Consider the following 17,500-nt stretch of genomic DNA (forward strand, 5'->3'; position numbering starts at 1 on the left):
AGCGTGCAGTCTGCTGGTTCTTGTATTGTACAACAGTATGAATCTGCACACCATTTCTGAGTGTTTGTTTGTATAGATATTTATGGAGTTCATATTGTTTGTTTATTGTGTGTGTGTGAATGTGTGTGTGTGTGTGTGTGTGTGTGTGTGTGTGTGTGTGTGTGTGTGTGTGCGTGAGAGAGAGAGAAATAGAGAGAAAGAGAGAAAGTGCTTGTGTGTGTGTGAGTGCGCGCGCTTGTCTTTTCAAAGTGTGCCTGTGTACATGTCTGCCTCTGTCTGTCTGTGTTTGTTTATTTGTTTGTGCATGAGTGTGTAGAAACACAGCAAATGGAGCGTGGCGCTTTCAGCAAACACTGTGTGCTGTCTCTCAGCAGTGTAATGTTTACAGCGTCTCCAAGCCGGATCATCAAAACATGCTCGCGAGCAAAGCACCGACTACAAACATCGATACTCAAGATTATCATGATATGCTTTGTGATACTGTAAAAGCAAATGTTAATTCTTTTGGCCAGATTGCACAAATGCAGTGCTGTGATGTTGGATGCTACACTGATAAATGCCAATGTACTGTCCAGATTGCATGAAAAAAGTAAACTTTTTTTTCTACTAACACATTTTGCATTGTGTGGTGTTTTCCTGTGAATGACAAAAACAAAAATCGTAACAAATTGCTTTACCTACAGTATCACAATATATTGCAGTATATTGAGTTCCTTCCTTGTATAATGACGCGTATCGGATCGCCAGATTCTAGCCAATACACAGCCCTAATGCAAACACCACACCACCTGAGGTCAAAAGCCTGGGGCCAGGCAGCCCATCTTTGTACCTGGCCCGGCCCCCCCTGCACGGCTGGGACTCCCTGGTGAACAAACGCTGGGGGCCAGCTCAGCAAACACAGCAGTTGGGTGAGACCTAAGATCCAGGTGTCAGAGTAACCAGACCCCCCTCTCATCACCCACCACCATCACTTCCACCATTACCGGTGCTACTACTGCCTACCATCCTCATCTGGGACTGAAGCCTGCCTGCTGCTTCTACGCATTTGTTTGGCCAAATTTCACTCCCAAGCGGCAGTCCCCGCTGCCATGCTCGACATCTGCTCTGTGAGACAAGACTGTCTCCACCACCACCACCCCGTCACCACCACCACCACCACCACCACCACTGCCTGATGTATACATGCTACTGTTTGATTACCTGTGTGATACAGCCTTCCCAGTATGCCATTAGCAGTCTTTGTACTGCACACTGCGTGCATACACACACACACACACACACACACGCACACGCACACTTGCGCGCACACACACGCACACATACACACACACACACACACACACTGAAGTTCACTAAAGTGATTTTTTTTTTTAATTGTCTTGTTCAACTTCATCTGATGCTTTTTTGCTTCATTCACACTGTTTGAGCTGCAGGGAGTGGCTTGTGTGAGCAGAGTCATTTCAATGGAGGAAGAGAAACCCCTATCAGAGGTGCCATGCGCATGCCAAGCACTTATTCTGAGCTCCTGACCGTCATATATAGGTGTGATCTACGCTGTCACTTTTCTCGTTTATCTCACATACACACTGTAATATTCTAATGAGAAATATGAAAAGGAACATGCTCGGAAAAAAAAAAACACACCACACATTCACGCTCACACAAACACACAGAGGTACAGTACACACACATGCGCAGAGGTACACACACACACACAGACACATGCATGCAGACAGATGCACACTTGCAAGCGTGCGCTCACACACACGGTCACTACCATAACTATTGGTTTTCTGATCCACAGCAGTCGGCAGGTCAGGCTGCAAGTCCTGTGCAATATCGAATGCTTAATCCTATCTTGATGGCTATCTGAGTGTTGTGTGTGACGCACACTCTTCTCCACTGATAACAAGCCTGTCAGTGATGTGCGGCCTCTAGTTCCCATCAGCTGCCCTGCAGTCCCCAAAACACACACACACACAGACACACACACACACACACACACAGACACACACACACACACACACACACACACACACACACACACACAGACACGCACACACAGACACACGCACACACACACACGCACACACACGCACGAGCGCACACACACACACACACACATCACAGACGTCTCTTTCCATCCATCTCCCTGGCCCTCACACTCCAAAAGCTGTTTTTACTGTCCCCGACCCTATCGGCCCCCGAAGCCCCGCGACGCTCTCTGTCTTTCTGTCTTCCGCCTCCTCCTCTCTCTCTCCTCCTCCACTCCCTCTCTCCCGCTGAGCCTGACGCCGAGCCCTGGCCTGTGCGCAGAGCACTGGTAATAAAGCCTGGTGCCTGGACTTCTCACTGTCTCGCTTGCTCTCTTTCTCACTTTCTTTTTCCTCACTTGCTTTCTCTTATTCTCCCCCTTACCCCACTCTCTCTCTCTCTCTCTCTCTCTCTCTCTCTCTCTCTCTCTTTCTCTCTCTTGCTCTTGCGCTCTCTCATTCTCTGTGTTGTGCATTGTCCCACTCATGGACTTGGCCCACCGCAACAGGACTCCGTACCACCACACTCAATGCAACGAGCCTCTTTGGTCGTTTTATGTCTCTCCCACTCTCTCTCTCTCTCTCTCTCTCTTTCTCTCTCTCTCTCCTGCACTCTGCCCACTGTGACAGAGCTGTGCCAGATAACGACACACTCACGCATACACTCACGCCCGCAACACACCAACACACACACACACACACACACACACACACACACACACACACACACACACACACACACACACTCAGCCAGACACACAGCTGGGCCCCAGCTGCACACAAAGACTGGGGTTTGGAAATCAATGAAGGAGAAAGAAGGAAAAGGGGAAAGTTTAAATAAATTGGCACTTGAAAAAAGGAGCGAAAGGGAGGCAATCGAGAGGGAACCAGAGAGGGGGTGGAGAGAGTTGGGATAGAGAGAGAGAGAGAGTTGGGAGATAGAGAGAGAACGAGAGAGTTGGGAGGGAGAGAGATGGGAGAAAGAGAGAATTGGGAGAGAAAGCAAGAGAGAGAAACTCAGGGATGAGGCAAGGAAATGAACTAAACAGTACAGTTCATTTGTAACCCCCTACCCCCATGTAAGAATGAAGGAATGAGCGGGAGAGAGAGAAGGAGAGAGAGAGAGAGCGAGAGGAAGAAAAGCTGTGGGCCATTCTTTATCTAAGGCACCGCTCTTTATCTTACACAAACTCACAGGTTTGACGTGTTCATTTCCCAATGCAACTTGCCTCATCCCCTACGTACTGTAAACCCTCCCAAGAGACAAACTATGATAGACGTGGAGATTTCTATACATCCATTTGTAACTACGACTTTTGGAGTCAGAGACAACAAAAAAAAACACTTCTACAGTCCATTTCTCCTGTACATTCCCTCTCTAAACTAAATGTGATCCCTGAGAAGCCTGTGAGCTTGAACACTGATCAGTGATCAGTGCGAGCCATGCCAAGGCCTCCTATTGTTTCCATCGGACTCTGGCTTTCCCCCTTTGTGTCGCCCATCTGAAGCAAAAGCATCTGCGACCCACCACCACTTATGAAAAGCCATCATTCCTCCACTTCATCTGAAATCAGTGAACAGTGACAGTTTTATTCGAGAGACAGACATAATCAACAATGAGTCATGAGGAGGGAATTACTGAGATGGGTTCTTGTTTTCCTCTCACTGTGTTGTTTTTTAAGACGTGTGTGTGTTCTGATCACTCACCCCCTCCCTGCCACCCCTTCTCTTAATCTCCCTTTCTTTCTCCCTCACTCGTATAAACACAGGCCAAGTTCAGTTCGTTTGATCTCCACTTTTGCTCCTAACGTGCCATGGTGTCCCCAATCTAGCTCAAACCCCAACTATCTTGTGTCATCCTCACACAATAAACTAAATACTCGGTTAAGAAAGATTGGGGGAAAGAAGCGAAAGAAGACGGCGAATGTGTTTACCAAATCGGTCTCAAGATGCCACATCTGAGCGTACTCCCTGCAATGCCTTCTTTTGGATTCACCACATTTTTGTGTGTATTGTGTGTGTGTGTGTGTGTGTTTGTGTGTGTGTGTGTGTGTGTGTGTGTGTGTGCTAATTGTGGAGAAATATGTTGTTCACACTCAACAGGGAAATAAGCCATGACTGCATGTAAAACCTTCCAAGGGCTGTTTTGAGCTGTTTTGATGGCTGTTTTCTTCCTCTGCATTGCAAATGCCCTCTCATCTGTCTCACATGTGCGTCGTACGCACACCAAATCTCAAACCTCAGCACTGCATCTACGCTTGTGCTGGTTTTAGGGGGACGACAAGGAAAGGAAACCTCCAACATTCGCACAGGATCGGCCATTTTCTCCACATGTAGCTCTTCAAATGATCGTCACTGATCAGATGATTATTGTGATTACTGCTTATCTATTGATTAATTCCCACTATGTTTTTGCACGGCACATTTTACAGACACTTTGAGCTGTTCTCACTCCTGGTGTGATGTGTGAGAGGAACATGAAACTTCTGTAAATTGAGTGCTCAAGTGAGAAAAAGGCACCATATATCAGGGTATCATTTGAGACATCGGTTTATCATCACCCACCTAATTATAGCTGAGAACAATGTGAAAAATCGAAACTGCGATAAAACAATTTCAGAAACCATATTAGAAATTGTACTGAATAGTTGTTGCTAAAATACAACTTTAACCTGGTGAATGTAATCTGCATTTTAATCCACTCTGACAATCTAACACCGACATATTCCATTAATTCAATAAAAACTTGAAGTTCATTTTAACTTGATGTTACTCTTTAAACACTTAGAGGACAATCACCCCTAAATGATATAAAATACGACTCTGTCTGTCTTGAGACAGCGAGTGAATCTTCTTAAAAAGAAAAAGAAAACACCCCTAGAGTTCCTCTGTGAAGAGAAGACGCTTCACAACCGCCAGCCTCAACTCTCCTGGTACCAGAATTGAGGAACTTCACTTTGGCACTTGTGAGTGAGCAAGCTAGGTGGTTCCTCTCTCACACGCAACAGACCGAAGCACCACCAACCTGAGGTGTGACTGTGAGCAGGGCAGGGTGTTGCGCTGGGGGTGACAAGGGAAGGGTGGCTGCTTGGAGATACACTAGCGTGGAGGGGGATCTCACAGGAGCGCGAGGACGCCTCTCTCCCTACACCTCACACCACTGGCCACTGTGGACAAAGCCTTGCGTATGTGTGTGCTGCATCACGTGCCACAGGTGTAAAAGTGCCAAACAAGCGGAAAAAAGGCCAAACTGACCACACACATGACCCTACAAAATAAGTGATTCAACTGTGCAAGTAGCAGTATGTGTGTGTATGCGTATGTGTGTCTTTGCGTAAGCGCATCCACATATCTGTTCCCTCGTACCCATACACCCTCTTAATGCTCTTAAACATGCATGTTATAACTGTCTCTGCAATGCCGTAGGATGAAAACGCTTTCATTAAAATACTCAAACCAAAGACCCATACGTAAAGATATTGAGCATGACTGGAAAAGCACATGTAATATTAAATGGACAAATGGCTCTTTGGCAAAAGTGCTTATCGAGCAATGATAGTGGTACTGTCATCCTAGAAATGGGTGACTTCACATAAATATAGTCTTCTTTGTGGCTGGTTTAAGTTATAGATAATCCATTAATAGAATGTGAACCTGTTTCTGGACATTCTGGAAATAATACAGGGAAAGATGTTTGAATAAAATAACATCTATTCTCAAATACAATGATGCATCACTAATTTATTTGATTAGCCATTCTGTAAAGTTACTGCTATTAATTCGGCTGTAATTGACCAAAATCTGTCGCAAATAACAAAGTTTGATTAAATCCGTCCAAATCCCTGTGAAACATGCAGGTGAATGTCAAGTTACTTAACTTTAATATGTACACAATTAATCCGCTATAAAAGCACTGTCTTGAACAAAACTATACATTTATTATTTTCATATCAAAACAAACTATTTTTCTAAAATAAGCTTTCCCATAAGCTTGACAATTCAGACATATTTCTGGTGTGACTTCTGACAGTGTTCTCCTGCAGTCTGTATTGAGAAATAACTTTTAGTGTTGGTATTAAGCTACTGTTCTATCCTGGATCGCTCTGTCACACGTGGATATTACCGTTTCCATTTCCATTCTGTTACAAAGCCTTACAAAACATATTTAAGGCTAGACAAAAAAACTGCCCCTATCTTGTTAATCTCATACTTTGTTCATTATCTCCGGTACTTTCGACAATGAACTGAAAATAGTTTCACAGTCTAAGTGCCTATACTTTGCAGTACAACTATGAAAAGATGCACCAGCCATTCAGCACCTTTCAACCACGTAATTTAGGCTAGTGTCAATTTCACAAGGCTTTAAGACTTTTTACGCGTAAATAATTGCACATGACTTTTATGAAGTTATGTCTATATTCCGACATGAAAATGAAACCTAACAGGTAAGTCATGTGAAAATTGTTAGAAACTTCTGCGGTCCACAGAAGCTAGCCTACTTTGTGAGTTTTGTGTATTGTGTATCGTGAGTTTAGAGTATTTGCCATATAATTATCCAAGACTCCAAAATACATGCTCTCTAAGCAAGGACTTGTGAGGAGAGAACGCGAGATTAAACGATAGAGCAGCTGGACCATTTTTACCCTGCTCAATGTATCAAAGTAAAAATGGTTCCTACCTTGGTTCCGTCTAGGATTCGCTTGCTTCCTTCGCTTGCCCCGGCTCTCCTCGGCCATGTCGTCGCGGTAACGGTCCGAGGATGTGAGATGTTCGGATGACTCGGTGTCTGAGATGAACCGGTGGTGCTGAACGCAGTCCCCCTCAACGGGTAACTGAGACTGACGGCTTCCAACAAACTCAGGTTCAGTGATGTCATCAGAGGCTGGTCTTGGTGAGGGGGTGCGAGTACTGACACTTAACGCCTGTTAAACGGTGCGATTAAATAGAGCATTAGTTACTAAGACCTTTAGAAATAAAGGTGAGCGAGAGTCAAACCTGAGAATTGACAGTGTATTGTTGTTAATTGTAGGTTATATCCTCTGCCCTCCGCGCCACCAACAGTAACCTTCAACACAATCAGAAGTGCCGAGGAAACACGCGCTCAAGTAGCGTCTCGCGCACAAAGTTGGAGGTAAGGGCGGAATGTATGGGGGATTTTCGTCGTTTTATTTTTTACGTTTTACTTAGGCTACGTTTTGCATTAAACCGTGCAATCCTATCGAACATCCGCAGTCAACACATATATATTTTATTGAATTGTTTGTTCGAAATTAACTTAGGCTATTTATAATTGGTAGTTTTGCAAACTTCCTTACAGTAACCTTATAAACTCCGGCACTGACGTTGGCTAGTAGTATTGTACAACGTCTGTCAATGACAAGGCTTTTTATTTGTCGTGCTGTTCTTCAGCGAGCACAGATTATTTAAAACCTCACGTCATGTAGGCTGTAGCACCTGCGCTTAAATGTCCCATATAACCCCCTGTGCGGCATTCTATTCTCACCCAGATCGCTGTAGGAAGTGCTAAATTGTCAGGCTTTTGTGTGAGTGACTACGCCGTAATCTGTTTAGCAACTGAAAAAAACATCCGAAAAACTTTAACACACCGTTTCAGGACCCCCACCTTGGCATTCTAACTCCTGGAACCCCTGCTTTTTCTTTTAGTTACACGTAGGCGAAGTGTTAATGCAAACAAATTCCGCTTTTGCTCTACTGCGCCTAAACACCAGTAGCAAACTACCGGGAAAGGTGTGATAAACATGATCAACAACAACAACAGCAATAATAATGATGATGATGATAATTATAAAAATATAATAGGATAATAATAATAATAATAATAATAATAATTATAATAATAATAATAAATTTAAATGTTGCGTCTGGTGGAAATAATAGTTATACTATCAGGCTACTTAAGTAACAAATTAAACTCAATGATATGATATTTTGAAAAATTAACTACAGAAGATGAGATAGTGAAGGCAGTTGAACTAAAAGAACACGTGTCCAAAGATAATAGATTACGTATAAGCTAGGCTATATATATATTTTTTAAAAAAAATTTAAAAGGGAAAAACGTATAAACTAGCAAACTATATTGCATAGCCCTTTATTAGTAGTTAAGACTTCAGATCAGTGTAACAATCATTTCCTACAGTGGCTGGATCCTAGACCATGGAGGTTGTGACAGTGGGATACCTTGCAAACAAGTCTCTCCAGAGTGAAGGAGCTGTTAAACAACAGTGGTGCACGGACAATAGAATCCCACTGACAAAACTCTGGGTGACCCTGGGCTTCCTCATGACTTGCTAATGGACATTTGTCTTTTTTTTCAGGGAGTATAAAAAGAAAAGATCCCAGGTGGAAAGAGAGAGGGATGAGGAGGTCGCAAGCCTTTTGTGAGGGAGCTGTGTTGGGGGTGGTGTGTGTGTGTGTGTGTGTGTGTGTGTGTGTGTGTGTGTGTGTGTGTGTGTGTGTGTGTGTGTGTGTGTGTGTGTGTGTGTGTGTGTGTGTGTGTGTGTGTGGGAGAGGGGGGTGTCCATAAATGTGTGTTCTACTGCAAAGCGGGGAAAGGTGGGTGGAAGGATGGAGCAGTGGAGTCAATATGTCATTTAGCTACAAATCAAATTTAACTGTCTGATTTGTGTGACTTCATAGATATAGATGTTCATAGATATACATAGATTTATTGCACAGAGAGTACAATGTCATTTGTAAAATTTTACATAGTACCCTGCATAACATACAGTAGACTAATTACTGCATAATGCAAAAGAAATGCAATCAAATGATTTGACATTTGATTATTTTCATTATTGAACACGATGATATCCAACATGTGAGTAAGTTTGGATCCATTGGGAAAATGACTGAAATCTGTGACTGATGGGCATTTGGATCCTGGCTGGTGTTGCATAAACGCGTTTGTTTTCCTCAGCAGTCTCCAGTGATGGTTCCTCCAGAGGCGAGGGACCCCAGAGAAGAGCAAGAGGCTGAGGTTGTGCTGTGACACTGACCTGTGGGGTCATGGCATCTGGGAACCAAATGGTGGTGTTGCCCTCCAATAGGTGGAAAGAGAGAGAGACCGTCATGATAATTTATGAGTCCAGCCCTATAAGGTCTTTATCTCCCGCTCTCTCTCTCTCTCTTTCTCTCTCTCTCTCTCTCTCTCTCTCTGTCTCACTCACTCTTTCTCTCTCTCTCCGTCTCTCTCAATTTCCTTTGCTATCAGTGTGATTTTTTCTTTATTGCTACACAACATTTATTCTCATGCATATCTTACAGGCATCTTGATTTTTCACCATGTCCGCACAGATAGTGAGACTTAAAGCCCCCCAGTCATCCCAGGCTTTTGAAAGAGAGCATCACTGAGAGACCAACACTATCATCATAAAATCTGACAAACACCTTCTGCCCTCTTGTTCTGCTGGGAGGACCTGTGATGGGTCTCCTTTGAGTGGCAGGTGAAGGAAGACCTGTGGCATTCTTACCACAAAATACACACAACCTTCTCATCCTATTAGCCATTGCATTTGACAAACTCATTTAACTTTTTAAACATTTCTTTTCTTCTTTCTCCCTCAACATTTCACACTGCCCTACCCCCTCTCTCTATTTGTGTATCTGTATGTGTGCCTGTGTGCCTGTGTGTGTGTGTGTGTGTGTGTGTGTGTGTGTGTGTGTGTGTGTGTGTGTGTGTGTGAGAGAGAGAGAGAGAGAGCCCAGGGGTAGAGCTAGCAGGGTGCTGTCCCACTGGGATTGTCCCAGTCTGTGGCATGGGTTCAAAGCTGGGGCCATGGGGAGGGGACCCCTTTAAACAGCATATTAAGCAGGAGTTAATTATATGCCAACCTTTGTGACAAAGGCAGAGAAAAAGCTTTCACTTGAATGGCAAGACAAGAAAAGAAAAAGTCATTATGCTCACCATTTTTTTGCATTTGAAAACCTCAGTTCTTATTTTGGCATTTCCATTTGTATTCGCAAAAGCACCAGCACAGCAGATTTGGCTTAAGCCGTGTAGCAGTTGTGGTGCTAAGCCTTTATGCACTGTCTCTTTATAGCCTAATTATATCATTACGTTTTACTTTCAAAGGCCTTGGGTTCTCTCGCTGGGCTTCGAGAAGAAAGAAACACACACGACCACAGTTTAAATCTGCCCTTGAAGTTCACTCGCTCTGTTTTCTGGTTCTGACGTTTCATTGGATGAATTAGCGTGAAATAGCCCATCACTTTGTGTGTCGTTGCAAAACACAAAGAAGAGTAACACTTGGTTGAGTAAACTTCATCTATACAATGATGCGCAGTCTTTACTCTCTATACCATCCTCCCCAATAACCAACACTATACATCTAAAAGCCACAGATTGTTTAAAAAGAAACAAAAAAAAACACCTTCATTTAAGAGAAGAAAATGACATGATTCTGTCATTATGTCATTAGTCTTATTTGAGACATCAAACTGTTGGACTGGTTCTTGTGTTATGTGCCATGTCTAAAGGGTACCTTTGTGCACAGATTAGTTGCACAGATGAGGGGCAGTGGCAATATGGCGCTTAGACAACTTGTATGTGCAAGGCCAGAAAGTTGTGGGATCGATACTGCCACTAGCCACCGCTGTGCCCCAGAGCAAGGCATTCAACCCCAAGTAACCAGTAATGTCCCTGTAATTTGTCCTCTGATTTATGTCACTCTGAATGAGAGCCCCAACTAAATGGCTAAATAAATAAAATAAAACAAGGTAACTGGAAAAAGCCACACACACACATCACAGAATTAGTCCACCTGTAGCTACAGATTCCCCACTGATATGAGTGAGAGATGGAGGAAAGGAAGAGGAGGCAAAACAGGAAAGAGAGAGAGAGGGAGCGTGGAACGGAGAGAGAGAGAGAGAGAGGGAGCGTGGAACGGAGAGAGAGGAAAGGAGAGTAACACGTGAGGGCAGCCCGGGGAGAGAGTGAGTCAGTCAGGTCATCGGTGCCAGGGTGGAGGTTCTCCCCTCCGTGCCTCGCCGCACACCACAGCTCTCTGGCTCCGGTGCGCGGGGACTCCCAGGTGCCAGGGCCCAGTGACCACAGAGCGCCCGTCTCCAGTGCCGCTGGAGCCACGGAAGGCAGCCTCGCCCGCACTCACGCTGGGCACCATCTAGGGCAGCGGCAAGGGGGGTAGGGGGTGGGGGGGGGGGCACGGAGAGGGGAATGGAGACTTGGAGTTTTACATGTGTGTACTGTATGTGTGTGAGTGCGTGTGTGGGTAGCGTGTTTGTGTGTGTTTGAGTAGTGTGTGATGGATGTGTGTGTTTGTGTGTGGGTAGTGTGTGATGTGTGTTTGTGTGCGGGTAGTGTGTGTGTGTGTGTGTGTGTGAGGGGGTGGTCTGGGTTTTTTGGAGGCGTCTGAGTTTAAAAGAGGTTTTAGAGAACAGCATCCCGTGAGAGTCTGCGTGTGTGAATGTGATTTACAGAGTCGACTCCATTTTATGTTATTTTTATTACATCGACATGTTTCATCCTCCAAGTTTTTTTTTTTTCTGCAGCGAAAGTGGGCTTTGATGATGAAATGATAAATCCATCCTCTCTCGGACTGTCAGCTTTATTATGCTCCCTGTGATGTCTTTGCTATGCTATTCACAAAGAGATTCACAAATGAGGTGGCATGACTTTAATCACGGCCATTTAGCCGTTCAGAAATATCTATTTCAGAAGCTATTATTGAAATCTTTCATCACTGAGGTTGACTGCCTGTGCAGCCTATGGTCACTTGGGTCTAAGTCTCCATCTAGTGCTCTGAGAGGGAACTGCTGACAGGAGGCTCTGATTCCTTGTAGACTTGGGTGATTTATTTTCGGCCTCATCTCTCATACAGTACGTCTACACCCAGTTCCGACTATCTGACCAGCAATCCGAAAACAAACAACAGGGATTCCTAGGCATCAAAGACGGGTAGGTCCACTGTGTGTGTCACAGGGAACGGCAGATAAAGCATCAGCAGTATGTCAAATATCTCTCCTGGGATCTGAAGATAAGCTTAAAGTCCGGCAAATTCTACAGACAGACATGCTGATAAAACACACATCATGACTTTCAGATGTCCCACTCCTTGGTCCAAGATCTCATCACGAGCAAGATGACAAAACCATAAGCAGATTCTCCAGCATTAGGTGAGTGATGATGACCCCTAGTGATCTCTCAGAGGAACTGCAGTAAGATTACCATTGACACAAGGTAAGATGTCTGTGAAACAAGGACCCCATGTAGTTATAAAAAGCAGACACATAAGCCATTTAGAATCCATCACAGGCTGAACATGTTTATTTATAAATTGGTAAAATATAGTACGTTTGTATAAAAAATGTAGAAAATGGTACGCAAAAATATATCACTTGGCTTCCTGTATAGGCGTAGTAAATGCTACTATTATATCTTTTGTTACTAAATTAATGTTCTTTTGCCAGCAAAAACAGATCATACTGTGACAGATACAAAAAACACACACAGACAAATGAAAATCCATAAGGGTACTTGTTATTGCTGTTGACAAACAAAAAGGAAATGTTACTTTGTCCGTACACAAAACATTACATTCTATGTGACAGCACTATCAACCCATGATCACAATATTTATTTCTGTGTCCGAGACGACGCTTTTCGAGGCAGACGTCGTTGCACACAGTTTTGTTCAAATATAATCCACTCTAAAATATCTTTGGTATGCCATACACAGTGAGAGGGAGAGACTGCTCAGTGCTCTTAGTATGCCCGTTTGCCAGGTCAGATGACAGGGCCTTCTACAGTACTGAATTGGGCTGGATTTACTTACAAAGCGCGAACACAGCCACCTAGAACCCATCTCCTGAACAGATTTCAACCTGTTTACCCCCCCCCCCCCCCAAAAAAAAAACAAACATGTGCAACACCAGCATTGTCAGAATGGGGAACTCTTACAGTGTAGAGGTGACACACCTACGTGTATGTTTCAGATGTCAAAAAGCTAAGTTCTGGTCACTCAGTGCTGCGATCAGTGCAATAGCATGATGTGAGCTTTGCTGGTGCGCGAGAGTCACGGTCAGGAGACTGGACCGCCTGACTGAGCTTTTGGCAGAAATCTACAGCGGCTTAACAATAGTACCGTAATGTGACTTTTTTTTGTAATAAAAGAAACTGCATGACTATGCCTGCGAAATAAGCGTTTCTGTTTCATATTAAGAAAAGAAAAAAAAAAAAAAAGAAAGAAATAAAGAAAAAAAATGCCCTGAGGCTGGACGGTCTGCTGAGCAGATCGTTTCAGCCCGAAACACCGCGCTAACTTGCTCATAGGGTGGATCAAGGACCAGGCACATTCTGTCCCTCTCTACATCCACTACTTTGTTTTTATTGAGCCGCCCATTCTGTCCATACCTCCAATGACCCAAACGGAACCACAAGTCAGCAACTACAATAAAGCGAAGACACTTGGCAAGTCATTATGCATCTGGTGTTTGTGTCTGAGTCTAACGGCTCTCTCCCACACTCCCCAGTCATTCAGTGGAGACTGAGAGACTACCTTTTATTATCATGACTATTATTATTATTATTGTTATTATTACCCGTTGCTTCTGTTTCACGCATTCTTATTACGTCTTTAGGTAACCATTTTCTTTTGCATTTTATTTATTTAATTTTTGTTTTTTTTTGTAAGAGGGAGAGTACTACTGTAGATTGCAGGGTCACACAAAGAATTATTTTTCACTGGCCTGGGTGTCTTGATCTGAATACTGTGATGATATCCTCATGTTCTACAATACTGCTATTTGTGACTGTTCCGCAAAATATTTCCCTGGGATTGTACAGTTTTTCAGTCAATACAGACACTCCTAAGATAGAGTTTGCACTCGTTCAAGGTTTGCCTCCACGCTCGGAGGGGCATTAGCTGAAGCTGTTGAGTTGTTCTCGATCAACGTCGTCATATAAAATGCACATATAAATGTTTAGGCTATTTACACTGCTCACATTGTTGTCAGCATCACTGTTGCTTTTACTGCTATCTGTCCTCTGGAATGCCCCAGGTTTAGGGTGACACCCGATGAAAAAAAAAAAAAAAGTTCTGGAATTCACTTTCAAACAAACAAAACAAACAAGCCAACAAACAAACAAACAAACAAAAAACAGAGGAAACAAACAGAAGGTCATCTTCCTGGAGAGCGCAAGCAGTGCTGTCTGTCTTCTTCTCGGTGAACGAGACAGACAGACAGACAGATAGATAGGCACCTTTGGTTTCGTCTGAAGGCCACTGACTTTAAGTCAGTCCTTGAGTCTGTGAGCTCACGCAAGGGGCCAAGCACAAGTGTATGGGAGTGCAAAGGGACAGCAAGTCTCTGTCTCTCTTTCTCTCTCTCTCTCTCTTTCTCTGTCTCTCTTCCGCTCTCTCTTTCTCTCTACGACAGCGTGTTCAGGTATTTGTTCTCCCCGGCTAGGGAAGTCAGCATGGTCGTCATGTCCCCCACGGCCATGTTGGACAGGCCGGAGGGCTGAGGGATCGAGGTCTGGGGGGTGGTCAGACGGGACGAGGGCTGCGATGAGGACAGCGGCGGGTTGATGGGGCTGTAGGACGAAGGATCCTGGTCGTCGATGATGGAGGCAAAGTCAATCTGGGCGTTGTCCAGGTCGAGGTTTTCCAGCGTGTTGGAGATGGGCCCCGTCTCGGCGTAGCCCAGAGGCTTGGAGCCCGGGTCCACCACGGCCCCCATCTGGTTGAGGCAGGAGCCGGGCTGGGCGCCGGGGTGGGACAGCGGCTTCTCCATGTCGTGGTGCATGTGGATCTGGCCGGAGTAGTACATGGGGCCGTTGTTGTTGTTGTTGTGGCCAGGGAAGTTGTCCGGGAGCTGCTGCTGCTGCTGCGGCTGGGTCTGGACCGGCGGGAGTCGGACCGCTCTCCTGGGGCTGGCAGCGGCGGCGGCGTGCGCCGTCGGGCTCAGGTGAGGCGGGCTGCCCAGGTACGCCGCCGCGCTCTGCTGGGAGAGGCTGTTCTGGCGGCTCAGGGGCTTCCGGCTCTGCGGCGGCCTGGGCACGATGTCCTGGCCGCCGTAGCAGGCGCCCGGCATGCCCACCATCTGCTCCTTGGGGGGCACGGAGCTGGGCCCGCGGCTGTGCGTGGCGCTGCCAGCGGCGGGGGGGCTCATGAGGTTCTGGTTGGGGTACGCTGGGTAGTTGCCGGCCGGGTACATGTTGGTACACGCCTGCTGCTGCTGCTGCTGCTGCATCATGGCGCCGTGCTGTCCACTCACGTCCATGCCGTCGACCACGCCACCGCCCACCACCACCACCTTCTGCTGCTGCTGCTGCTGCTGCTCCATCTGCTCCCACATGAGCGCCTGCTGCGACTGAACGTAGTTGCGCACCATCATCTCCTTCACCTGCAGCATGGGCGTCTGGGACCTCCGGCCCTCCGCCAGAGAGGAGCCCACGCACCCCAGGCTCACGGCCGCTCGGCCGGGGAAGGAGCCCTGCTGCTGCTGCTGCTGCTGGGTGTCCATCTGGCCCTGGAAGTCACAGCTGGCGGTGGGGGGCCTGGCCATCACGCCCTGGGCGGCCTGCTGCTGCTGCTGGGCGTAGGCCTGGGGCGAGAGGGGCATGGAGCCGGGCTGGGAGAGCTGACGCTGGGCGAGCAGCGGCTTGGCGTTCTGGCAGGCGCTGTGGGTGGACATGGACGGGTGGAACTGCTGCTCGGGCTTGATGGTGACCTTCTGGTGGCACCCGTCCGCGCTGTTGTACACGGCCTGCTGGGGGTAGTGCGAGCCCTGCATGCCCTGGTCCTGGAACTGCATGCCCGCTTGCACCTGGGCGCCGCCGTCGCCGCCGCCGCCGCCCCACGGCCCGCCGATGCCCTCTCCGCTGCTCCCCTGCCCCAGGCTGGGGTAAGTGGGCCCCGAGGGGCTGAGCTGGCAGGTGCTCATGCCGTACTCGGCCTGCTGCAGCAGACTGTTGGACATGTCCACCTGTGCCATCTGGCCTCCGTAGTGGCCCTGCATGCCCGCCTGGCGAGACTGGTACGCCTGGTCCGGGCAGCCCATGCTCTCTGCGCCCGGGGACAGCTGGCTGTGGGGGTTGTGGTGGTGGTGGTGGTGCTGGTGCTGCTGGTAGCCCATGTGGCCCTGGCCCATCATCATGCCGTGGTCCCTCCCCTCTCCACCACCTCCGCCACCTCCACCCCCGGCGTGGGGCTCCATGGCCAGCGCCTCCATCATGACGTTCTCGGTGATGCTGGGCGGCCGCGGCGAGTACATGTGGCGGGCGATGTTGGCGTCGGAGCCGCAGTGCATCAGGTTGACGCTGGCGTTGCGCCGGCTCATCGCGGACACGTTGTTGAGGCTGCTGAAGCGCTGCACCTTGGGCAGGCCCTGGGCGTCGGCCGCGCCCGAGCGCTGGACCGGGTCGCTGGCGCGCCTGGTGCCGTTGCCCGGCGCCTGGTGCGGGTACATCACCCCCGTGCCGTACTCGGTGTTGGCGCTGTGCCTGCGCCCGGCGCCTTGCTGGAGGTACGGCGGCAGAGGCTGGCAGTGGTACTCGCTCATGAAGCCCACTCTCCTGCCAGGGGTGCCCGGCTGCTCCATGTTGGGCAGAGGGGTGGGCGGAGGACCCCCGGTGGCGGCGGCGTACTTGGCCTTCAGGTTGTACTGCTGGGCAGGGGTGAGGCTGGGCAACCCTGGCAGACCTCCCGATCCCTGGCACGACACAGCCCTGCGGTTCATCTCGGGCGACAGCGGGTCGCCCACGGACTCCTGGCCCATCATGCCCTGGGAGTGCCCCGGCGCGCCCGCTCCCATCTGGGACACCTCGCTGGAGCGGCGGCTGGACAGGTACGGCGACACCATCGAGGAGCGCCGGCTGACCGTGTAGGCGGAGCTCAGGCTGCTGGTGCCGCTGCCGCGACGGTCGTTGGCCGGGCACGGCATGCCCCCGGCTCCCCCGACGCCCACCTCGTGATTGGACAGCTCCATCACCCGGCGATTAGACAGAACCGGAGATGCGGTGCACATTCCCATCATGTCCCCACCGGATGCTGAGGAGAGATACAGCAGAGCGGCACAGTTAGCAGTCATGTTGGCACTGGAAGAGTTACCATGAGGGCACATCGGGACACCTCTTGAGGTTGCTACGTATCGATCAGATTGGTGGTTAAGATGATTAAAAAATGACCTAGAAATGTATGTGGGATAGAATGTATAAGAGCAACACAAAGTACAGGCATTTTTGACATTGTGTCAAAACAGTTATTTCTTCAAATACTGTTGCTATTTATAGGTCAACTTTTTTAATGTTCAAACTAAAACGCTACACATAGAACTCTTAGCTGAGATAATAGTACCGGATGTGACAATCATGTACAAACTATGCAACAGACATAAAGGCCTGGTGAGATAGGATAACATCCAAAGCTCTTACCATTGAGAGTGGGCAGCTTACTGTTCCCCATGCCTCGTCCAGGCGGTGTCGG

At 47.6% G+C, this 17,500-nt stretch overlaps 2 protein-coding genes across 2 annotated transcripts in view; both read right to left on the reverse strand.

Moving 5' to 3' along the window:
• The window catches only part of LOC134092774 (zinc finger E-box-binding homeobox 2-like), a 30,743-nt gene extending 23,898 nt beyond the window's left edge, over nt 1-6,845 (reverse strand). Inside the window, exon 1 of the mRNA XM_062545842.1 lies at nt 6,712-6,845. Within this exon, the coding sequence (XP_062401826.1) occupies nt 6,712-6,769 (58 nt within the window). The 5' untranslated portion in view covers nt 6,770-6,845. The remainder of the gene's footprint in view (nt 1-6,711) is intronic.
• A 5,471-nt stretch (nt 6,846-12,316) lies between these two features.
• gli1 (GLI family zinc finger 1) overlaps nt 12,317-17,500 on the reverse strand; it is a 48,437-nt gene continuing 43,253 nt past the window's right edge. The window contains exons 12-13 of the mRNA XM_062545845.1: nt 17,449-17,500; nt 12,317-17,065 (exon numbers count right to left, since the gene is read on the reverse strand). The exon at nt 17,449-17,500 is cut by the window's right edge and continues 267 nt beyond it. Coding sequence (XP_062401829.1) covers nt 14,442-17,065; nt 17,449-17,500 — 2,676 coding nt within the window. The 3' untranslated portion in view covers nt 12,317-14,441. The remainder of the gene's footprint in view (nt 17,066-17,448) is intronic.

Source organism: Sardina pilchardus, chromosome 9 (assembly GCF_963854185.1).
Source record: "Sardina pilchardus chromosome 9, fSarPil1.1, whole genome shotgun sequence".
In the NCBI taxonomy this organism is placed as follows: domain Eukaryota; kingdom Metazoa; phylum Chordata; class Actinopteri; order Clupeiformes; family Clupeidae; genus Sardina; species Sardina pilchardus.